Here is a 25,512-nt window from a genome sequence, read left to right as displayed (position 1 = left end):
TGGGGAGACTTAGAGCGTTTCCTGAATGTTTTCCTCTCAGCCAGGGGGATGAGGGAAAGATCAGGGAAGGCTTCTTGCAGGTGATGATAAAAGTCTTCATCCAGGGGCCGGCCTGGTGACGCAGCGGTTAAGTTCGCATGTTTCGCTTCTCGGCGGCCCAGGGTTCACGGGTTCGGATCCTGGGAGTGGACATGGCACCACTTGGCACACCATGCTGTGGTAGGCATCCCACATATAAAGTAGAGGAAGATGGGCACGGACGGATGTTATCTCAGGGCCAGGCTTCCTCAGCAAAAAAGAGGAGGACTGGCAGTAGTTAGCTCAGGGCTAATTTTCCTCAAAAAAAAAAAAAAAAAAATCTCTATCCAAGCTCTCCCTCTGAGGTTCAGACCCATAGTGCCAAGTGCTTTTTGGATCTCTCACCTGGATATCCCACAACCACCTCAAAACCAATATGTCTAAATGGACACCTTTATACCATTTCTCACAGACGTCTTGCCTTAGCATGACCACTCACCTCTTCCTCCTCTCCCTCCCGTCACCCCCAGAAATCTAGTGGTCCCCTGAACTTCTCCCACTCTTTTACCCTCTGTCATTAACTCATTAATCTTCAGCCAAGCTCTGGAACATGTAGAATTCTTAATCTCTCTTGCTCTCACTTCCAAGTCTTTGCTCTCCTACAGCCCCCAATTTGTTACCTCCTTTGGGAAACCTCTCCACAGCTCAAACTTGCCATATGCTCCATTCGGAATCTGCTCGCATCCCATCCTGTGCATACCTCCATCACAGCACCCATTACTCTTTTATTTTTGACTCTTGGCCTAATTACCTCCTCCTCTTTTTCCTACTTCATTATAAATACCTTGAAGGCAGTGTCCACACTTCTTTCAAGATGCTTCACCTCTCTATGACTCAGTTTCCTCCTCTGTAAAATAAGGATAATAGTACCTACTTGTTGAGCTGTCATGGGGATGGACGAATCCATGGAAAGTACTTGGGCCAGTTTCTGGCTCATAGTAAGGGCTCAATATAAGCTATTATTGTTAATACTATTAGCAATGTTATGTTTCCTAAATATCTAGTATGATATCCAGCACATAGAGGACTTTATTTTTACAATCTGCTGAATAAATGACTGGAAAAAGTACTAGGATTGTTTTTCTTACTTCAAAAGAAAGAGGTGTGATTGTATACTCTGATTCAGATTTTCTTTAGTGAAAAAAGAAAAAAGAGGCGAAAAGGCATAAAAATTTCAGAACGAGGAAAGTAATCTTTTTTTCTCCTGTACCAGTTCTGATTTTCTTTCTAGCATCTTTGCTGGTCTTTTCCAAACTTGGCAACTTTGTGGCTCTGAAAGACTGCTGAGAGGGTTGGGCGTAATAGCTCAGAGCTCAGAGCTACCCCCTAGTCGTACCTGGCGGTGTCAGCTTATCAGGGCTGTCTGTGGGTGGTGTTTGTGAGTATGTGAACTCAGGTATCTTTTCTTCAGATGTTCTGCAATAAGAATTTTTTCTGGAAGGTTGAACAAGGGAGTAAATCCAGGCCATACCACTCCTGGTTCTATTTATCAGCATCATATCTATTCTTTGAGATCCAAACTTTGGCGGGGATGGATAGATTCTAAGTTTATCTGATGTTGTTGCTGAGCAGTTTACAGTTGTTTTATTTTTTAAAGAATTCCACATGTATTAATGAAATATGCTCTAATTCTGACACAAAATGTAAATATGTAGTATCAGGAAAATGTATGTCTCATAAAGTGAGCTGAGTTTAAACCGTGTCCATATTTTAACTCATAGGAAGAGAAGTTGTCACAGCGTCCATGGTGGAAGGTGTCGAAAGTTTGAGTTTTGACTGGATTTCAAAGAATCTTTATTGGACAGAGGCTTCCTACAAGAGTGTCAGTGTCATGAGGCTGGCTGATAAATCGAGGCGTGAAATAATCAAGAATGTAAATAACCCACGATCAATCGTGGTTCATCCTATTGCTGGGTGAGTATGTTCACGTCTTTTAAAATTATTGAAAAGTAATGCCGTAGGGATTTGGCAAGTTCAGCAAATAGAAGATTGAACTACACAAATTGAAATCACCTTAAATTTTATCCCTTTAGCATAAGATTGAGTAACCACTTTCTCTCCTTCAAAAAAAATTTTCTCCTTAGTTTCAGCTTTCCCTGTCTTCACTGGGTGTGGTTTTTTCCACAATCGCAGAGGACCAAAGCATGTGCTACAGATTCAGTGGGGAAGGAATGAATACGCAGCAGAATTGTCAGGAGAGACTCAGATTCTTTCCTTGATTTAATACGTTGATATAAAGCTTAGCAAATTTGTTCAGTAGTTTTCAGAATAAAAAGTCTTTCAGACCATAGACAAAGTTTTCTGTTTAACTGTTCCATAATTGGTAGCGTTGGACAAGAAGAGACAGAATGGTTCACACTGTTCCTTTCAGGTTCTTACCTTCCTTATTTAAATATGTTTAATAGCTAATATGTTTATTTAGAACAAGTCTGAGCTAGGTAGTTGTATTTGAATGGAATAGTAATTAAAAAAAGATGACTGGTAATTCACTAAAACAATTCACTGAGGACACATAGTAAGCACTTTACAGATATAATCTCATCTAATCCAAAAGTTAGTTTGTGACCCAGGTATATATAATACCTGTTTTAGAGATAATGAATCTGAGGCTCAGAGAGATAAAGTAACTTGCCCAAGGACACACAGCTATTAAACAACAGTTAGTATTCGAATTCCGGGCCTGTCTGACTGCAAAGCCTGTGTGTCTAACAACTCTGTGTGCTACCTCTGGAGTGTTTATTTTATATTTTATTTTTCTCCTTGTGAAATAATATAAGAAACATTTTAAAACTGACGATATTATTGATAGGAAATTTTATTGCCCTATAGACAGTTAAATAGTTGATTTTCTAATGAATTTATCTTAAGCTAAATCTTTGGGATTTGGTTTTAAAAAGCCATAAAATTCGTTTCCTAATGACTCCTTCATTTAAAGTAATATGAAGTCACATTTCAGAAAGTTACCTTTTGGAAAAGACTAATTTTAGTTCCTAAGGCTTATATGAAAGAGAAGTTTTTTTTCTTCCTAGACTTATCTTTTTGTCACTCCTCAGAATAAAAAAGATGCCTCGGGTAAGATATTGTTTAAGAGTTATGTTGATTTGGATGCATTCTTCATCAAAGATGTAAAGCTGAGTGCAAATTTTTCAGCTCCTTGTGGAAGATGAATAAAGAGCAATCTGGTGGATCCAGAGAAAAAGAGAGGGATTAAAATCTGTTTCCTTGTTCACAGTTTATTATTTCCTTTGAACAACATGGAGTATTTAAAATGTAACCTGAACTGAGTCTTTTTAATGAATCTACTTGATGACAATAGTTTTAGGTCCTAAGTTCAACACGATGGTCCTGTGGTTTGGATGCCCATTTTAATGGCATTTGTATTTATTGCTTTGGTTATATGTTGATAACTGAACTTTTAGTTAAAAATTATATCAGGGCCTGCCCAGTGGTTAAATTCTTGCGCTCCACTTGGGTGGCCCCAGGTTCACAGGTTGGATCCTGGGCACGGACCTGCACACCACTCATCAAGCCATGCTGTGGTGGCATCCCATGTGCAAAATAGAGGAAGATTGGCAACAGATCTTAGCTCAGGGCCAATCTTCCTCACACAAAAAAATAAATAAATAAAAATTATGTCAGTTGTACACTAAATCTCCTTAATAAGCAGGTTTTTTTTCTCCTGTATAAGCCCAATAACATATACAGAAAATGAAATTAGTTCCAGCAAGTCTCTGGAGAATCTGTGTTTGTGCTAAACCTCTCTGAGTCGTGTTGTTTGTCTCAGTGTTAACATCTTTGATTTATTACCTCTTTTTCTAGGTATATATTCTTTTCTGATTGGTACCGTCCTGCTAAAATTCTGAGAGCCTGGAGTGATGGATCTAACGTTGTACCTATAGTAAATACTACTCTTGGATGGCCCAATGGGTTGGCCATTGATTGGGGGTAAGTAGGAATCATCCCAAATTGTTGAGTTCCCACTTACTGTGGAAGACATGAGGCAATATGTGGAAATAGGAAGGAGTGAGGAAACTGGTACTGCTTGCCTTCAGATATTTTTACATTGTTGGTTGGCAATGGGAGAAGGATGTAGAATGATACAAGAACACAAAGAACACAAACATGGTTGGCTAGCTTCCACTGGGATGAAAACTAATGGATTCATGAACATTCTGAGGAAATTGCTAGAAGAAGTAGAATGGTAGGACCTCGTGGAAGGTCAAGATGGAGGAGGCAAGACCCAAACTCCAGTAGAAGTAGGCTAGGGATTGGTGAAGTGCAGGTTATGTGTCATTTTTACATGGGGCATGTTGAGGATAGAAAGCCCTTGTCAATTAACCAACAAATGTATAGTTGTCTATGTGCACTCTGGGAGAATTTTTGAAGTATAAGATATTGTTCTCGAGAAATTGATTATCTATCTAGGAATATAGGAAAAGGTAACGGGGTAGATAACCTTGTAGTTTATAGGATAGATAAAAGGAAGAAATATATTTAACTTTTTAAACATAGATTACTATCTATTATTCTGAACATGTTCATTTAATAGGGAGAAAAATAAAATTCCTAACTTGAAGGTAACATTTCGAGTTTTCTAAGACAATTAATTGAAAATTACTTCTTGAAAGTAGCTATATCTTTCTGGGGGGGATCATCAAACTTTAAACTTTTTCATGAGTATAATTTAAGTTTTAAAAACATTGTTTAATAAGTGTCATTGAACATACTGTTTTTTGAATGCCCTCAGTGTAAATGGTAATTTGCTAGTTTCTGAATAACAGATCCCTATTTTATTACTTTAGTGCTTTACGATTGTACTGGGTAGATGCCTTTTTTGATAAAATTGAGCACAGCACCTTTGATGGTTCAGAAAGAAGAGCCCTGGGCCATATACCGCAGATGGCACATCCATTTGGACTTACTGTCTTTCAAGGTATGTTTTGAAGCAATAAAAGTGTGTGTTGTTTTTATACTTTGCAAGTTGTAACAGTAAAGATTCATCCTCATTTGGCAATCTCACAATTCCAGAAAAGCTGGTCACTTTAGAAGACAAAAAATTAAAACGGTGCTATTATGTATAGGCAAAACATTTGGTTTGTTGACTGAATATTTGACCATTAGAATATTTTTTTTGTTTTAGACATTTTTAAATAATAATATCAATAACTTATATGGGTATAGTACTTTGTAGATTACACATATTATACAATTGAACATGCCAAATTTTCTGTTATATAAATATCACAGGAAGAAATAGTAAGTTACTGCCTTCATCATTTTCAAGAATAAAACAGCAAGAGCTGTTTCCAGTAACTATTGTAACTTTTTTTTTTTTTTGTGAGGAAGATTGGCCCTCAGCTAACATCTTTTGCCAATCCTCCTCTCTTTGCTTGAGGAAGATTGTCGCTGAGCTAACATCTGTGCCAATCTTACTCTATTTTATGTGGGATGCCACCACAGCGTGGCTTGACAAGCAGTGCTAGGTCTGCACCCGGGATCCAAACCTGTGGACCCTGGGCTGCTGAAGCAGAGCATGTGAACTTAACTACTATGCCATTGGCCAGCCCCAGAGTTTTGTTCTCTGATGTTTGCAAGAACCTAGTTAGAATCCTTGTGGAAAAACTATTATACATATTCATCAACTCTATACTCACTGGATGTCTCTGAAACTTTTTAGTCACAATGTTGGGTAACTGACATCATCTTTGTTATATAGAAATGTTAGGATATGGCTTATGAAGACTAGCAAGATGTAGTTGTTTTTTCATCAACCTTTCCAAATAATTTAATGCTACTAGTAAAGATTGCTGGGAGCATGGAATTCTGGGAAACTACAGCAACAACCGTCACACCAATATATCAGTTTTCCTTCTCTCAACTCCCCTCTTGACTGTAAGCGTGCTGTTGTCAGTGGAGTTACTGGAATTAAGAATGTAGTCTGGCACCATGAAACAGGTGGTTTGTTTATTCTTGAAAACAGGGTGTCTGTGAATGATTGTATAGCTTGTGCACTGCATAAAAGTGCCAGGCCAAGAGGATGAGGGGAGGCTGAAATCCACCCCAGTTCTCCTTGACAAACCATAGTTAATCCAGTTAGAGGGCTGCCATTTTGTGATCCATCAAAGGCTCTGTGCATGTGATAGTTGTGTCCCTGGTTGAGACCTCCTACCCTGAATAATTAGCATAGTGCTTTAAAAAACTAGATACTAACTATAAATCAAAGACTTTCTCACACGCTTATAGTGTGGAATGAATAGCTAGTAAATATAGTGCATATTTCATCCCGCTCTCTGTTTATCTGTGGAGGAGTGCATGGTATTTTAAAATATTTTAAAAATGCTCTTGTGAGATTTTTGATGAGTCAATTATACTCATCCCCCTCCCCCAATTCATTCACTCCCTTTTCACTAATGATGTCAGACACATACTATTTGCTGTCACATTGGAACATTAGAAGAATGTTAAATTTTCTCTGCTCTTTGCTGGACTGTTTTGGGATTGGGTAAAAATGCAGTTTCAGTATCTTTGGTTTCATCAGTATGAAAAAAATTTGAGCGCACACCCATGAGAGCAACACAACCTTCCAAAAATAATAATAATTGTTTCTTCCAACACTGCCCTTCATGATGAATTTCTTATGGAAAGTTGTTTTATTGCACAACACCGTGGAAATTATGTATCTTCTTAATGAAAGGCTACATCTGCTTGGCTGTCTGCATACCACCCAGGACTAAAAGGTTTATTAAACTCCTTATCTATTTAAGGTTAGTAAGATATCTTCGTGAGTGGTGAGAGTGAGATTGCCAGTCAGTCTAGATAAGATTCAGTGAGTGACTGATTAGTCATTGATTAGACCATAGATAAGGAAAACTGGCCCAATGATAAAATGTGTGACATCTTAGGCATTTTCTGGTTAGTTGGAATTTTTAGTTAGTTAAGCTGTTGTTAAAGAGATAATCTACTTTGATTCAATTCTTTCTTTTGAAAACTCTGTATATGTCTTCATTCCTGCTCCAGTAGCTAGTATAAAGGGACCATGATTAAATTTTTAATGTCTAGATTCTTACATTCTAACTATCTTTCATTCTAACTATCTTACTGTTTAACTATCTTACTATTTTGAGCTTCATGGAACATTGCTGTGGTTGTAGGTGTAGGCACACTTCTGAGGATAGTTTTCCTGATCCTCAAACATATACTGAAAGTTCCTTTCTGGACTGGATCTGTACTTTTCCTTCTCAACAGCTTCTTATTAAAGTTGAGTATAAAAATTTTTTTAAGGTTCTCATTAAGAGATCATATATGGAATGTTTGACCTGGAAGGGAACTTAAAGGTAATTTAGTGTATTTCCTTAATTTTACTATAAAAATGAGCCCCCACACAGTTAAGTGTTTGGCTAAGAGCACTTCAGCAGGTTAGTGCTTTAGCTGGGATAAGAACACAGTCTTATGAGACACCATCTAATGCTCTACAGAAGAATCCTGAGATTTTTAAAATTTTTATTTTTACCACTAAAGTCTAAACCTAATTGCTATTAAATGCCATCACAGTACTCCATACACGCTTGCCTGAACCAAGTATTATTAAATATATAGGCTTCTAAAGAGTCATTTCTAGAGAGTAACAAGTCATGGAAAATGATTGCAGAAACCTATTACAGATATTGATGGAAGAAGCTTCTCACATTTGCAAGAAGCATTACGAATCTATTGCATTTTCCCAAGTGATTTAAAAGCGAGCTGTGAGAAAAATACTAATCACCTGTGTTTCTTCATAGATTACTTATTTTTTACTGACTGGAGATTGGGTGCTATTGTTCGAGTCAGGAAAACGGATGGTGGAGACAGGACAGTTATTCGAAGTGGCATCAGTAAGATAATGCAAGTGAAATCATATGATGCTAACACCCAGACTGGTGAGTGAGATTGCCAAGTTCTTTTACGTGGAGGTATTTATTTAATATGGTGGCTCCTTTTCTCCTTTAAGTATATATTGCTCCTGAAAATTTTATATTCCTGTCACTCAGATAGTTTAATAGTGTAAGACTTAAATTCTGCTAACTCTAAAACTGTTGTTGGGAAAAACACATTGTAGCACTTCTCTGTATTTAAATCGAATGTTATATTTGGCATGTTGGTTTCCAAGAGGAAGCTATCTTTTAGTATTGGGTCTGAAATATGTCCTTTCCATTTATTTTTCTTCACAAACCAAACCTGTGATCAACCTAATGGAAATATGCGTAGCTCACCATTTCAGGGCGTTGCTTTTTCAGGTTCTAACTACTGTAATCGACCCACCCATCCGAATGGCGACTGCAGCCACTTCTGCTTCCCAGTGCCAAATCTCCAGCGGGTCTGTGGTTGCCCCTATGGAATGACTCTGACTTCTAATCACTTGACATGTGTGGAAGACCCCTCCCATGAACCACCCATAGAGCACTGTGGCTCTTTTTCTTTTACCTGTAACAATGGCAGATGTGTACCTACTTACTACCGCTGTGATGGAGTTGATGACTGCCATGATAACAGTGATGAGCATCTATGTGGCACATCTAGTAAGTAGCTTATACACTGGAGATACTTCCTGGGATGACTAGAACAGGGAGAGGTGGGCTTTAAAAAAAAAAATCTTGGGTTATCTCGATGGGAAAAAATATCTTTTAAAATTTCAGATGTTTGCGTACTCCAAAGGCTGTTAGAAAGCTAGACAATAAATACCATTCATAGATAATGTTACAAAGGATTTCTAGTGTTGATTTGGACTATCTTCAATAAAATTTCTTTCTGACATTGTCTGTTTGGACCAATGCAGTCATTACATCTTGTCAAGTCCCTGAAAAAGTCAAATCAAAATAAACTGGATATAGTCTTTAGTATCTGAGAGAATAGTATCACAGAATAGATATTTGCAATAACACCTTTTCAAAATCTCGTGGACTAAATTCCTTTTTCCCTCTTTGGTGTGAAATGAACTAGGGGTGAAATGGTGGTTTTAACCTTTACATTTTTCTTTTGATGGTAGTCCAGTCTGTAAAGTTTGGAGCTTAATCAATTCTACTGCAGAAGAAAAAAGTATTCCATTAAAAAAAAAAGATAGAGGACAGTTGAAATCTCAGAAATCTCTATTAAAATGAGATTAATAGTAATAATAACCTGTCTTTTTGAAGAGAAAGAAGAGTGATAGATTTGAAAATAGAAATGCCCACTTGTACATTTTTTTTGAAATTTCTAAAATTTTCTTCCTTTTGAATATTATCTTTCTGTTTCTAAAAGTGCAGATTTTTGCCTGAATATTTTATCAACTTGCATTTTTCAAATGACGTATTTTCAGGATTTCTGTAAACTGAGTTTGAAATTGTGATTGGAGGAAGTACAGCTTAGAAGTAAAGGATGGGCCTTAGAATCACACCAACGAGAGCTTGAATCTTGGGCAGATTCCTAAAACTCTCAAAGCCTCGGTTTCCTTGTCTGTAAAATGCAGATAATTGTATGTACATAACAGGATTCTTAGGAGGGGCAAGAGAGAAGGAAATATATAAAACACTCAGAAAACTGCCTGTTTTATGATAATTGTTAAATAAATACCAGTCAATGATGATGATGATGATGTAATGACTTGCACATTTCCATTTTGTATAATGCTCCCATTGAAAAAGGAGAAGAATCAGGCCTTTACAAAGTAAGAACTCATTTAAAAGGCTGTAAAAACAAGTGTCTTCATGACCAATTTGTTTCTGTTGTAGATAACACCTGTTCACCTTCAGCATTCACCTGTGGCCACGGAGGAGAGTGCATCCCTGGACACTGGCGCTGTGACAGACACGCTGACTGTGTGGATGGCAGTGATGAGCAGAACTGCCCCACCCAAACCCCCACTTCCTGCCCTGCATCCTCCTTCACCTGTGATAACCACCACTGTATCTCAAGGAACTGGGTCTGCGACACAGATAATGATTGTGGGGATGGATCTGATGAAAAGGATTGTGGTAAGTTTTGAACTGATTTCTCCTAAGTCAGCCTATTAAATAGATTTGAACAATCAGTAGGGCTTGCTCACTAAGGCTTACACAATTTTCATCGTATCTTAGCCACTTCTATTCTGTCTATCAATCCCTATATCAATATGCTATAAGAGCAAAGACAGGGGAACTTAGAGTCCTCCTAAATAATGAGTTTTGTCGAAGCAAAACAGAGACTGTCTCTGATGTCTAACATCCAGATAGAAACTTAAAAAGATGCTTTAACTAACTATGCAGATATTTAAAACAAATTTGTTTTTTTTTCTAAATCATATAAACACATCTAGACATATGGCTATTGGTTTTTCTTTTCCTATTATACAGGCACAAAGGCAATAGAATAAAGAGGCACAGAACACTTAAATTTCCGTTAATCTTACCCACCTGCTTTTCATCTTGCCAGTTCTGATTTCCTGTAGGTTGTTTGTTTTCATGTCTGCAATAATAGTTTAAGGTGGAGGAAAGTTCCCTGAACTAAGTTCTAATCTCAGTTGCATGACTAGGCAAGTCACTTTTCTTCTGGAATTAGATGAGCTTTAAGATTCCTTCAAGCTTTCACATTCTATGAGTCCGTATTTAATATAACTTCATGTTGTGGATGGGGCAGCCAACACATCTGGCTCTAAAGCTGTATCTCTTGAGCAAGGTAGGACCCTGGATTTTAGAATTGTTCTGCTTAGACTTTGGATTAAATCCAGTTATCATGATCTCTGTCTACACTGCTGCTACCAGGCATGTGGCTCGTGCCAACCATGCTGCCTAGTTGGGCTCCATTGCTTCGCTCTGGCGTAGAGTCATGGACTTAATAGAATTTATGTGGTGTAGTCCTGTCCAAGCCCGTGAGGCTCACTTTCTAAGTGTGGTGTATTTTTCAAGGTGTATTACAGTTTCTGACTCTGCCCTGTAATCTTTTTATTCCCGTTTCCCAAAACTGTCCTAGCTTTGAGTGCTCTTGCTTGGCTGACTTTGGCAATGTGGCTGATTTGAAGGAATTTTGAACACGTGCACAACTGAGATAACTTACGTATTTCCTTAGCATTTTTCAGTTTAACTCTGGTACACGTTGAACAAGAAATAAACTGTTATTTGGTTTTGTTTTTGGGTGACATTAGAACTTCCAGAGACATGCCTACCTACCCAGTTTCGTTGCCCTGGGCATCGATGTATTGACCTATCTTTCGTCTGTGATGGGGACAGTGACTGTGTTGATGGATCTGATGAGCAGGCTTGTTGTAAGTGGATTGCTTTATTTTTATTCATATTTAGAAAAATCTTGGTTTTAGTCATTTTCTCCTTGAGCTAACTTCTAATGTTTTTCTCTTTCATTCTTAGTTATTAATTGTACTGCTTCTCAGTTCAAATGTGCCAGTGAGAATCGGTGTATTAGCAACGTGTATCACTGTGATGGTGTTTTTGACTGCACTGATCACTCTGATGAGACAGACTGTTGTAAGTACCATATACCCAGCGTGTTTCAGGTAAAGGAATCATTTCATTTTTACTAGGATTGATATTACCACAAATTTTCTCTAACTCAAACTGGAAGGAAGACAGCCTAAATTACAAAGTATTCTCAAAAGAATGCAGTATGGAACATGCAATAAAGTTGACCAGCTATTACTACATAATGATTTATAATATGTGAAATAAGTGATTGGATACATGGGCACTTTCAAATAGTCTCTTAGGTAGATTAAATATTTCTTAGATATTTTTGTTCTCCCTACTAGTTTTTCCTGGGACATTTCAAATTAGTGGGTTTCACATTTTTGAGGCTTACCATAATAAAGATACTTTAATGGTTTCTTTACTTTTTAATTTTATTTATGTGTTTATTTTGAGGAAGATTAGCTCTAAGCCAGTATCCACTGCCAAACCTCCTCTTTTTTGCTGAGGAAGACTGGCCCTGGCTAATCTCAGTGTCCACCTTCATCTACTTTATATGTGGGATGCCTGCCACAGCATGGCTTGACAAGTGGTGCCATGTCCTCACCCAGGATCCACCGAACTGGCGAACCCCGGGTCGCTGAAGCAGAGCGTGTGCACCTAACCACTGTGCCACCGGGCCGGCCCCTGGTTTCTTTAAAATCTAAGTAGGGAGGTCAAATCATAATATAGCTATGGTATGGAATGGTGTTTGATATTGATACTAATGAATTCATTTTTTTAGTTATTATTTATTGAACGTCTGCTAAGATGCTATACATGGTTTTTGTGCTTAGAGTCTGGTAAGAGAATTAGAGAAGGTAGGAGACAATTAAAGCAAGGTAGACAGTTACAAGGACCTTAAAAATGATACAGATAAAATTCTTGGAGGTTCAGAGCAAAGAAATTCCTTCTAGCTTGAGGATTCAAGGAGGATATAAATCTGATGAACCCATAATCTCCACAGGCTGGAGGTCTATAATGGGTATGATTTATTCTTGCCCACTTTTTGTGTTAAATAGATTTTAGACTTGTAAAAAATGTCAAGAGGTGGTCATTTGTTTGAATAATGATATTTGAATCATAAAAAGTAGGTTTCTATCAATTTTGCTCCCCAATCAGAAGTGTTTAAATCTATGCATAAAAAGAAAAGTTAAATAAAATGCTTACATACTTTATAGGTTTATACAGCACTCAGAAATTCTTTTTTTTCCCTCTTTTTCAAAGATTGGCACCTGGGCTAACAACTGTTGCCAATCTTTTTTTTTTTTTTTTCTTCTTTATCTCCCCAAACTGCCCCTGTACACAGTTGTATATCTTAGTTGCAGGTCCTTCTAGTTGTGGGATGTGGGACGCCACCTCAATGTGGCCTGACAAGCGGTGCCACGTCCGTGCCCAGGATCCGAACCCTGGGCCGCTGCAGCGGAGTGCGTGAACTTAATCACTCGGCCATGGAACTTAACCACTCGGCCACGGAGCCGGCCCCGCACTCAGAAATTCTTAATCACTGATTTTCCTGTTTCACATTGAAAACATGGAATGCTGCTGCGATGATCTGGAGTTACACTGCCAATGGCCACTAACTTGCTGTTGCCTGATGAGGTTTCTGGGCGGCAGTTTGGGTTTACCCCTGTGAAATAGGGAAGGATTCTTATGTATTTCTCAAGTATTGCTCAATGAGTAGTGGAAAGTTTGCAATGATTTAAAGATTTATTTTCACTTTTGTTTATTTAATGTGTGCGAGTTTCATTGGGTATATTCATTTGAGGGAAAATTGTAACATCCAAACAGATGATGTTAATCACGTTAATTCAAAGTAACCAAAGCTGTTTAAGCTGTGTTGAAATGCTATGGTGATTCTTTTGTGTGTGTGTGTGTGTGTGTGTGTGTGTGTGTGTGTGGTGGAGGAAGATTGGCCCTGAGCTAACGTCTGTTGCCAGTCTTTCTCTTTTTGTTTGAGGAAGATTGGCCCTGAGCTAACCTCTGTGCCAGTCTTCCTCTATTTTATGTGGGATGTCGCCACAGTGTGGCTTGATGACCGGTGCTAGGTCTGCGCCTGGGGTCCGAACCTGCAAACCCCGGGCCACTGAAGCAGAGCATGAGAACTTAACCACTATGCCACTGAGCCAGCCCTGCACTGGTGATTCTTAATAAAAAGACAGACAGATTTTATTATTTAATCTGTAATAGAATGAACATTAGAAATGCAGGAAACAATTTTCTTTTGACTCAGGAACTTATCTTCTATTTAGGAGTCTTGCGTACTGTTTTCTTTGTTGTCATATCCACAAATCAGACAAATATTGAAATTTCTATGTACCACATAGAGAAGACCTTATTGCATTTTATATTTTAATATTGTATTTGTCCTAGTCATTATTATAAATCTACCATTGATCCAAAATCATTTCCTCTGAACCGAGGAATTATATAAAAGAGATTATGAATTGCATTCGCAAGCCCATTTTCCGCATGCTTTTCTTTTAGCAACCAGGCCTTCTGGTATGTGCCACCCAGATGAATTTCAGTGCCAAGCAGACGGTACCTGCATCCCGGGGAGCTGGGAGTGTGATGGGCACCGAGACTGCATCTCTGGATCTGATGAGCACCAGGGCTGTTCCCCCAGAACCTGTCCTCCATCTCATTTCCTCTGTGACAATGGGAACTGCGTCTACAAGGAGTGGCTCTGTGATGGGGACAATGACTGCAGGGATATGAGTGATGAGAAGGACTGCCCTACTCAGGCCTTTCACTGTCCCGTTGGGCAATGGCAGTGCCCTGGACATAGCGTCTGTGTGAATCTGAGTGCGGTGTGTAATGGCATCTCTGACTGCCCCAATGGGACAGATGAGTCCCCACTTTGCAGTAAGTTTCCTGATCACAGTTTATTGGCCATAAATTCATTCTGAGCAGTGGCCTGCTATGCCTCACCATTGTCACAGTCACCATGTAGCTTTTGAGGAAGGGATTTCAATTCCTCTCTGAATTCAAATCTGTGTAGGAATAATCATCCTGGAATTCAAATAAATCATCACTGGATAATATTTCTCATTAAATCCTTTGCACTTGGTTCTGTGTTTTTACTTCTTTTTATGTCATTGTTTAGAAAATTTGAGGCTGTTAGATTGTCAAATTAAATTTGGTTCTGTTGGTAATGTGCTCATAAGTTTTTCTAACTTTAATATTTTCTAATTTCAATCAGAACTTGCCACAAAACAAATGAAGTCCGGGGATTTGTGTGTGCTGTGATTAAAATCTTGTGATTGGCATGTAATCCTAATTACTGTCCTTTCTTTCTTTCCTTTTTAATCAATGCTCACTCTCAGATGAACCCCAGCCAGGTATGATTGCAAAGTATTTTAGATCCTTACGATTTTATATGTGTTATGTTTGTGCCAAAAATGTCCTAATCATTTTGACTTACTTCCCCTTCTAGTGCATGTTTTGTATCATGACTCTCGTAAATAATTTAGAGCAAATGTAGAAATAGACATCCTCAGGCGTATGAGCTGGCATTGCCGTTTTGTCCCTGACGTAAGGAAGGATGGCGTTCTAGTGGATCAATGCCGTCTCATGTTCCAATTGCCTTTCCCTTTCCATTTATTCACTTTCATAGACCTTCCAGCCCTTGCTCTTAAATGTTAAAGTCATATATTCTGTTGCTGTGTAGGTAGAAGAATGACAGGAAGCAAGTGCGAAGTAATTTAGGTCTTTTTGTATGTTTTATCAATGACAGTCATGTTTCTTGATGTCAACAATACTTCCCCAAGTTTCTCTCATCTCACTAAATGGAGTTATAATAGAGGAATGCAGTGAAAAAAGTGGTCCAAGTCCTGTGGATATGAAGGATAGGAGATCCTCAGGCAAATCAGAGCAGACACTGAACAGCTTGTAGAGCTCATCCAAGTGGATGTTGCTCTTAGCTCTTACCTGGGTATTAATTATGTGCAAGGTGGCCTGAGACTGTTTGACAAATATCACAATGGAGTGAACCAAAAAAGCAAAGATTCCTTACTTTTCCATGATTCTCTTTCTTTATTCTAGACCAGGAGAGCTGCTCAGATTCCAATGCTGGCTGTACACACCAGTGTATTCAAGGGCCCTTTGGGGCTCAATGCCTGTGTCCATTGGGATTCCTGCTTGCCAATGATTCTAAGACCTGTGAAGACATAGATGAATGCGAGATTCCAGGCTATTGTAGCCAGCACTGTTACAATATGAGAGGTTCTTTCCGGTGCTGGTGTGATAAAGAATATATGTTAGACACTGATGGGAGAACCTGCAAAGTTACAGGTAATGACTGAACTTGAAAGTGAACTAACTCCAGCTAATTTAACAGAACACCCTAGAGGTTAAGATCAGATGTCACATGTAGGCATTTGACAATGTTGGTTAAGAGTCAAATGGACTCAAATCATGGATAGGTTATGTAACCTCCTTAAATCTCAGTTTCTTGTGAGGATTAAATGAGTTAATATACATAAATATAGAGGTTAAAAAATACAGGTGGTAGATGATTTTTTAAATTATTTAAAATAATATCAAAATGGTTTTTATATTATTTTAAAAAGAATTTCTATATTGTATTTGAGAATCATTATATAATGTTTAATGAATTCAATTCAACTGATATTAATCCAGTTTCTACTATGTGAAAGTGACTTTACTGTGTATTAGGATATTGATTTAGCTGCTTTAAAAGTGACCAAATAAAGGAGGCTAAAACAAAATAGACAGTTTCTGTTTTTTCAAGTAAGAGTCTGGATGGTAGATAATTCGGGGGGTAAAGCTGATCTGTTATCCTCATTGTGTAGCTTCCATGTAGGGATCCAATGCTATTGCTCCAGTCTTTGCCCTCCCTCAGAAAGTAAGAAAGGGAAAGGGAAAGTGGAAGGCAAGCTTCTTTTTAAGGATGGGACCTGGAATTTGATACGTCATTTCTACGCACGGCCTGTTGGTTGGAACTTAGTCGTATGGTTACTCCAGGCAGAAATGGAGGCAGAGAAATGTCTCTAGCTGGATGGCTGTGTGCCAAGTTAAAACTTGGCATGGCTTATTATTAAAAAGGAAGAAGAGGAGAGGAGATCCTGGGGGACAATTAGAAGTCTCTGCCACAGCTGGATGCCTGGGGGAAAAGAAAAATATTTAAGACATGATTTCTGCTATAAAGACACCTACAATCTAGGAAGGAAGATAAACAAAGGTATAAAAGTAACTCTAGTAACAGGAAGAATGCAAGTATGGTTCACTCCAGATTAATATTTAGACAAACACTGAAGTATAATTCAAGGAGGAAAGATATTTTGGACAAAGCTTAATTTAAAGACTGATGAAAATCAGATAACTGTTATGATAAACAAAGAAATGATTAAAATTGTTCTTATAGAGATTTTTGTTTGTTTTTGCCATTACTATAGTTTGGAATTACATCTTCATTCTATTACCAAAAGTATTACATCAAATATTTAGGAGACTCTTTAATTGTGTTTTCTCCCAAAATCATTGACATTTTTGCATTTTCGTCTTGGACAGCATCCGAAAGTCTGCTGTTACTTGTGGCAAGTCGGAACCAAATTGTTGCTGACAATATCACCTCCCAGGTCCACAATATCTATTCACTTATCCAGGATGGTTCTCATATTGTAGCTATTGATTTTGATTCTGTCAGTGGTCGTGTCTTCTGGTCAGATGGAACTCAGGGTAAAATCTGGAGTGCATTTCAAAATGGAACAGACAAAAAAGTAGTAAGTACATTTCTCCTGACCTTTGGCTTGACTTGTTCCCCTGTCTTGGGCCTATTTGCTATTCCTCACCAGTGAGAGAAGGCCCTGTCCTCGGTGGTTTCATATTCCCCTCTTGGCCACGTCACACCGAAGAAGCCTGGATATTCATAACTCCTAATCTGAGTGTTTCAGATAAAAATGTGGCCTCTGAAGGCAGATCCATGATTCTGAATTCCTGGTCACATGATGCAGAGACTTCACAAAATCTCTGAGGTCCCTTTTTCATTTTTTTTTTTCTAGTGGATGAGAGCAGGGAAAAGTGCAGGGGAGTTAAGGAGTTGCTTTTCTTAGCTTTAACTTAGTTATGTTTCTCAGTCTATCTCCCAGAGTCAGTTTCTTGACTCTCGATGGTTATGTTTCCTCTGCCCTTTAGAACTTTATTTTGTAATTGTTGCTGCTTGACCAATAAAGATAGTAATTTTGGCATGTGAACATTATAAATTTTCATAGGGTTGCCAGCTTAACAAATGGGTAAAGCTTTTGCTTAATTGCAAAACTTTGAAACCAAAATGAAACTACACACTAACCCAATTGTAGAGTTATCCTAGAGTATTCAATTTTATTAAATCTTGCATATTTTTCCTGGAAAACGCTACTGTTGATTTGGTGGTTAGTCACATGGGAAGACAACATTTTCTAATCCTCACAAGCAATAATAGGACAAGTTAGATGCTTTATTCTAAATTTTCATATAATTTCCATGTTTGCCTTCATCTATTCCCTTTAGAATTCACTCCTTATTCACTTTTGTCCTTAGGTTCTTGACAGTGGTGTCACCATGACTGAAAGCATTGTGGTAGATTGGGTGGGTCGCCATCTTTACTGGACAAACTATGCTCTGGAAACAATTGAGGTCTGTAAACTGGATGGGAGCCACAGGACTGTGCTGATTAGTGAAAACGTAACCAATCCAAGGGGACTAGCATTAGATCCCAGAATTAGGTATGACCTTTTTTTTTTAATGTTGCCTTGACACGGTTATAATGAGGGAAAAATAACGGTAACATTATGTGGCTGATACACATGTGACAAAGTTTGAAATGATCTCTTGTTTAAACATCTCTCTAAAAGTGGTAAGAATCCAACCGGTTGTTGCTATCCTTCCTTTCTCTGAATAGTCTTCTTCATAAAGTACACAAAAGCAATTGATTTTTTACTTTATTTTAAGACCACATGGATTTATTAGCTTGGCAATACAATTATTGAAGTGATTGTTTTGGAATTATATAGTTAAGCTTCTAATGAATACATAGAGTAATATTCCATAGATGGGCTAGTTTGCTGTAACTTTGAATACCTCATGGTTATACATCAAAAAAGCCAGATTTTCCTGCTTCATTTCGTGTTGTTTAGTAAAGCTCCCTTTTACGTCATGTGAGGAAGAAAACTTTTGCCTGCTGATCTTCAAAGGAAGAAAGAGAAATTCTCCTATGTGCTTAGAAAGCTTTGAGGGCTTCTTTCCTTGAATTTATTTAGATTCTCTAACAGATTCTTTCCTGCAGGATGGTGAGTTAGGGAAATTATGTTCAATGCAATGCAGACTTCCTAGACGTGGTAGGGTATTAAACATCAGAGAAATTTTTGATGAATCTCTGATGATGAATAAATTGACTCTCTTATCTTAAATATGATAGGGCAGACAAACAAGGGCAGATGGATTTTTTCTAGATCAGCTCTTGTGGATCATACAGAAATGTGAATTTGTGTTGAGACATTTCCATGTCATAATGTACTACATGTTTTATGCACATTATAAAAACACCCAGATGGCTTGTGTTTGCATTATGATTACAGTTTGATTTTGTGACACACAGAGGAACTAATCAGCTCTGTGTATATATTCTGAAATGGAGATGATTTACTTAAGCAGAGCATAAACATGATGTTCTATTACTTAAAATGACAGTTATTTTCCACATTGAAATATGTCCCCTCCAATTTCTAACTAGTTTCTTTTCACAGTGAACATCTGATGTTCTGGTCTGACTGGGGACATCACCCTCGCATTGAGCGAGCCAGCATGGATGGCAGTCTGCGCACTGTCATTGTCCAGGACAAGATTTTCTGGCCCAATGGCTTAACAATTGACTACCCCAACAGACTGCTCTACTTCATGGATGCCTATCTTGACTACATAGACTTTTGTGATTATGATGGACAGCATCGGAGGCAGGTGATCGCCAGTGATTTGGTAAGTTGGTAGTGAGGAAAACTAAACTAAAAGCACGATAGTAGTTAGTAGAAAGCAGATAGAGTAACAAGAAAACTAAGAAATTAATTTTTGTGTGATAGACATTATAAGGCCAATCCAGGAAATATTAACAGGAGTGAGGGCCAATCCATCTTTTATTACTAAGAGAATATAAATATTTTTATTCTAGTTTGTGGTCAGATTGTGCCACATCCAGGAAGGATTAATAGCTTGTATGATTTAGTTGATCTGTATGTGCTAATCTCTTGCTTCTCTACCTTTAAAAAGTAGGTTAAGCAAAAATTGAAAATTTAGTTACATTTACGTTTCTCAATTAAATCATAGCCTGTTATATATTTTGTATTTTTATGCAGGAAATTCTGGTGAGTTTATTTTCACAAGTGAAATGGGAAAATATAGAAAATATGTATTTTTACCAAAGAGCTGTTACTGTTGTGTAAGGTTGTGTGGCTTGAAGAGACTCTGGGAGGCCCTGCCTACCTTCAGGAAATAGACATCTAAGCTGTATTGATTTATGTGGATCAGTGAGTGGCAGAATAAGATGGCGGAAATAGCACTGGATAAGGAGTGGTGATAATGGGCTGAGGGCTAGGGTTTGGGAGTAGGGGATGAGGAACCTGTAACTAGATAGGTGATCCAGATAAGTCACCTTACTTTCTGTGCTTCAGTTTTCCCTTCATTTGTAAAATGGATGCTCAGTGTAATTTTCCAGAGGAAAAATGAAGACTAAATGATTCATGTATGTGAAAGTATTCTGAGTGGTAGAGTGGGGTACAGGTCAAGTAGTATATTTTCTGTATGCCTCTTGAACAATGACTTCCCTAAGTCTTTATTAGATAATTAGATGCTAAAGGAAACCATGTCCTTGGGCAGATATCCTTTTCTACTTTGGTCACCTTGGCTTTTATTTCTGGGCGAGGTCTCATTGTTCTCTCCTGCTTCACAGATTCTGCGGCACCCCTATGCCCTGACTGTCTTTGAAGATTCTGTGTACTGGACTGACCGCGCTACTCATCAGGTTATTCAAGCCAACAAGTGGCATGGATGGAACCAGTCAGTCATAATGTACAATGTTTACCAGCCCCTTGGGATTGTTGCTGTTCATCCAGTGAAACAACCACATAGTAAGTGACACAGAGAGTCATCCTACCTGGGAATAGCTTCGAAAACACTTATTCTGGGAATGCTAAATGTACACTGTTGTGGACCAGTTTGTTTGGGCAATAAATGTTCCTTACCTCTTTACTAACCATTCCCAGTCTTAACATTTCCATTTCTTTTATTTACCATGGAAAACTCAAACCTCGTATGTAACAACAGCAGACCTAAAGTGTGTCATTTTATTCCGCAATTGGCTACTGCCTCTGTGACTTTTCTCTGAGTCTCAGTTTCCTCAGCTGACAAATATAGCATAGACCGGGTAGTCCCTTAGATCCTTTTACCACTACCACTCTGAGGTTTAAAGCAGCTTATTTTTAGGACTCATTTATTACAGCACCATTGCCCTATAGGTGCTCTGCTGTGGCCACTCCAAGTCATCTTGGAATATATGGTGTGGGTGGCTAGATGGTTTAAAAATTTGGCCTTGGTAGTGTTCTTTCTGGTGGGAGGGGGAAATAAGTCACTTAATCTTCTCTTCTCAGAACCCTGCAATGGTTTCTCATCACACCTCAGAATCTGCCCCTGCTATCTCCCTGGTCTGTTCTCCCACTTACTCTTTCCACATTGGCCTTCATTATGGTCCAGAAGCACACCTGGCTATGTCTCACCTCTGAGCTTTTGCACTAGCTCTTCCCTCTGCCTGGAACATCCTTCCTCCAGACGTCTGCATGAGTTGCTCCTTTATGTCATTTTGAATTCTGCTCAAATGCTTCTGGGTGGCCCTTGACTACTCCATTTAAAATAGCTTCCCCCCTCATAATTCTTTTGCTTTTTACCATCACATTGTGAAATCACACAATTTATGAGTTTAGTTTTGTCTCCTTTTGTTAGAATATCTGCCTCGTGTATACAGTATTCCAAGTGCTTAGAATGATATTTGGTATATTGTGAAGGCTTAATATTTTTTGAGTGAATGAGAGGATTAATGAATCGAGCAAGGTATATGTAATAAGCACGTATCAGATCCGTAGAACGTCCTGTGAGCTTGGTATACACACAGGATCCCTTTTTTCAAGGAGCAGAGACACACAAAGGTGTCATTAACAGCAAAATGAAAGATTATCATCTATCCAAAACTTGGACACCAGTGGGTAAATGTCAAGGTCACATAGGGGACACACACCTTGGTTTCATTTAATGTAAAAAGATCTCTTTTAGGTCAGGCAAGGAGACACATCTTATTTAGCATCGTATTTCCATTACTAAGCTCTAGATTACTCAGTGACTGTTTGTTCATAATCCGGTTATAGACTGGATTAATCTGTGACCTTGGGCAAGTCACTCCTCCCCCTTATGCCTCTTATGAATTTTATGTTGAAAGCATGATGCTAGAGAAGGGTAAAGGAGTTTAGGGAAAACCCCAAACCAACAGAGGTAACTTTACGTACTGTCTTTCCAAATACCAGGGGCCTCTGGGAGGACAATAACAGCATGACTACACATCTAAAAATTTATTTATTTATTTAAATTGAGATGTAATTGACATATAACATTGTATTAGTTTTAGATGTACAACATAATGATTTGATATATGTATATATTGTGAAATGGTTACCACAATAAGTTTAGTGAACATCCAATTACCACAGACAGTTACAAATTTCTTTTCGTTTTTTTGTGTTGAGAAATTTTAAGATCTATTCTCTTAGCAACTTTCGGATATATAACACAGTTGCTGTTAACTAATGTCACTATGCTGTACATTACATCCCCACAAATTACGTTTCTTGTAATTGGAAGTACAAGCCTTTTGACCACTTTTATCCATTTCGCCTAACCCCCAGCCTCCACCTCTGGCAGCCAGCAATCTGTTCTCTCTATGACTTCATTTTTTAAAAAATTCCACCCATAAGTGAGATCATATTGTGTTTGTCATTCTCTGTCTGACTTATTTCACTTAGCATAATGCCCTCAAGGTCCACCCATGTTGCAAATGGCAAGAATTCCTTCTTTGTTATGGCTGAATAATATTCCACATTTTCCTTATACTTTCCTCCTGTGCAGTTTCATGTGGGAGGTTGTCCATTCACAAATGTTTTCTTCTCTTTCTATTACAGGTGAAAATTCATGTACCTTTGCCCCCTGCAGCCATCTATGTCTGCTTTCCTCAGAGGGGCCGCACTTCTACTCCTGTGTTTGTCCTTCAGGATGGAGTCTCTCTCAGGATTCTGCGACATGCGTGAGAGGTACAGTGTGCCCCTTAAGTGTGCCCTATGGAGCTTGCCATAGTTTGTGAGAAGCAATGTAAGCTCTAAAGCACTTGCTGACTGTGTGCTGTGTTCTTTCTGATTCAGCAGGTGTCTGTGGAGTGCATGCTCTATGGGCTGATTTAATTGAGCACTTCAGTTACATATTTTCTGTATATGGAGTTAACATTATGTATGCATGTGATTCAATAATCTTTAACCTCACATTTTCTCTTACCTCGTTATAGTTAGACAAGCTATGATAATAGGATGTTCCAAATTTTGCACATAAGGAGTAAAAATTCTTGACCTTAGTATATGGCTTCATTTAACAGGTTCCTTATCTAAGTTTTATTCTCATAACCAATAGTCCATGAGTGTTCTAGCTTAGGTCTTCTGACTCCAATTTCAGTACCTTTAGTGTTCTGATACTTTCAAAATGAAAGTTTTCTCTGTGTGAAATATTATAAGTGATAATTTGAGCAATTTAATCTTCATCTCATCCTAGATATTTTACTGGGTTGATTGAAGAGTATATGGAGGGTTACACTAAGTACGTTAGGGAGTAAGAAAGGGAGGAAAAGATGTAGTCAGTCCAAAAAGAGATTTCTTCTGGAGTATGTACTTGGTGTATAATAAACCCAAAAAATCACTCGCCTGTGCTTAAAAATCTAATGAATTATTCTAAACTCCCAAGTTTCTTTCATTTCTCAGTGGAGTAAATGTATTCTGATACTGATAAAAATTGCTGTAGACAAGTTAAAATTAAATGTTTAATGATAAAATAATTCCTAAAGTAAGAGAAAGTAGAGTCTTGATTTAGAAGGAAATTTAGTTTTCAAATGGAAAATAGATGCTCAATCCAGGAAATTTACGGTGTTTACAGATTATGTAGATAAAGGTTTACTGAAAATTGAATTCCTTCAGCATGTAATATTTTGCAATGATACTTTCATGATGAAAGATTTTAATTATTTGGTAATGTTTACAAAAGGATTGGCATTTACCATTTTTCTTCAGAGACTTATTACGGACCTAATCCTTGTTGACATTGTTTAATTTAGTGTGTCCTCAGAGTCTTTCAGCAGAAGATTAAACTGGGCTATAGACATTTTGGATACAAAGCATTCTTTCACCACACAAAGACTGTTGGACTGTGCATTGGGGATTGGTGTAATCAATATTACTATCTGGTGGTGATTGATAAGAGTTAATTCTAAATAGTGCCTTTTGATGTGTCACAAATAATTCCAATAGTGATTTTTCCATGGGCTGACTTTCCTGAGGTGGAACTTTTACAGTATTTCCCAACTGGTTTCTGAGCATCAGTTGAGTAACTGAGTGCCAATATATATGAACTAAAAAATAGTTGCACATTTTCTTTCAACAAGAAGCTTAGAAGACTTGTGAACATTTATAGATGAAAACTTTTTACTTGATTTACATGTTCAGTAGCCTTTAAAATAGTGTTTACTAAGTGTCTGGAATAACTTTGGAAGCATGTATGTGACAAGGTTAAGTGAAAAAGCTGATACAGTCTAATATCAGCCATGTAAAACCATGCATTAAAAGATTCTGGAAGATAACACACACGAGTGCCAAGAGTGGTTACAGCTGAGTAGGGGAATTATGGGATATTTCTATTTTTCCTAATTTTATATTATAAAATTTTAAAGTGGGAGCTTTCTCTGTATGAAGTAGGATTTTTTTTCCTTTAGAAAATATGTTCCCAACCATGCCAAAAACAAATAGATAAACAAACTAAACTCAAACCAAACCATCTTCCCAGCACCCCCTAAAATAAGAAACCTCAAATCCAAAATAGGTTTTGGACTCAGTCTGAGGGACACAAGGCAATTGCTTCAGTGGTTATCTGCAAAATAAGAAGAAAACAGGCCCCAGCCCGGTGGCACAGAGGTTAAGTGTGCACGTTCTGCCTCCGCGGCCTGGGGTTCACTGGTTCGGATCCCGGATGTGGACATGGCACTGCTTGGCAAGCCATGCTGTGGTAGGCATCCCACATATAAAGTAGAGGAAGATGGGCACAGATGTTAGCTCAGTGCCAGTCTTCCTCAGCAAAAAGAGGAGGATTGGCAGCAGTTAGCTCAGTGCTAATCTTCCTCAAAAACAAAAATATAAGAAGAAAACACTCGTTGCCCATACTCTCAGCAAGTTTGCAGTGATGATCAGTTTGTTCAAGTTCTAACTTAAGGAGGACCTAGGTTTGGGAGTCATAAATGTCGCCCTTGAATTATGATGTGTTTCCAATTTCTGACTGTCATCTCTTCCCTGCTCTGCTCAGCTAACACTAATCTTAATGGGATCATGACATGAAAAATAAAAATGAAGTAATGATCTTTCATTTCAAAAGACTGAGACATACTGACTTAGGACAGCTTAATTACCACCTCCTCCTGCACTCCTTTCCATCCAACCCCAGGTGCTTCTGTGCCTACTCCTTTACGGCTGTTATCATCGGGAATCCTAAGGGCCCAGATATTTTGTCTTGCCCTCTAGACTCTAAGTTCCACTGGATAAAGGCTCCACTGGCTTCACTGATGTATGCTTATTACCTGTGGCACATAGTGGCACTCAGTAAATGCTGAGTGAATGACAAGCCCTCCCATATCCTTTTTTGCTCCTCTAGG

The 25,512-nt window shown here is 38.2% G+C and overlaps 1 protein-coding gene across 1 annotated transcript in view; it reads left to right on the top strand.

Annotated features, from left to right (window-relative positions):
* LRP2 (LDL receptor related protein 2) overlaps positions 1–25,512 on the top strand; it is a 197,597-nt gene that overhangs the window by 81,282 nt on the left and 90,803 nt on the right. The window contains exons 17-31 of the mRNA XM_070580081.1: positions 1,800–1,992; positions 3,898–4,023; positions 4,881–5,011; positions 7,857–7,994; positions 8,352–8,633; positions 9,822–10,064; positions 11,210–11,329; positions 11,430–11,546; positions 14,010–14,387; positions 15,567–15,815; positions 17,055–17,266; positions 18,063–18,247; positions 19,268–19,496; positions 20,464–20,641; positions 22,736–22,864. Of these exons, the coding sequence (XP_070436182.1) occupies positions 1,800–1,992; positions 3,898–4,023; positions 4,881–5,011; positions 7,857–7,994; positions 8,352–8,633; positions 9,822–10,064; positions 11,210–11,329; positions 11,430–11,546; positions 14,010–14,387; positions 15,567–15,815; positions 17,055–17,266; positions 18,063–18,247; positions 19,268–19,496; positions 20,464–20,641; positions 22,736–22,864 (2,910 nt within the window). The remainder of the gene's footprint in view (positions 1–1,799; positions 1,993–3,897; positions 4,024–4,880; positions 5,012–7,856; positions 7,995–8,351; positions 8,634–9,821; positions 10,065–11,209; positions 11,330–11,429; positions 11,547–14,009; positions 14,388–15,566; positions 15,816–17,054; positions 17,267–18,062; positions 18,248–19,267; positions 19,497–20,463; positions 20,642–22,735; positions 22,865–25,512) is intronic.

This window comes from Equus przewalskii, chromosome 17 (assembly GCF_037783145.1).
Source record: "Equus przewalskii isolate Varuska chromosome 17, EquPr2, whole genome shotgun sequence".
NCBI classification, from domain to species: domain Eukaryota; kingdom Metazoa; phylum Chordata; class Mammalia; order Perissodactyla; family Equidae; genus Equus; species Equus przewalskii.
The sequence above is the reverse complement of the archived record's forward strand: the minus strand, read 5'-3'. Positions and strand labels throughout refer to the sequence as shown.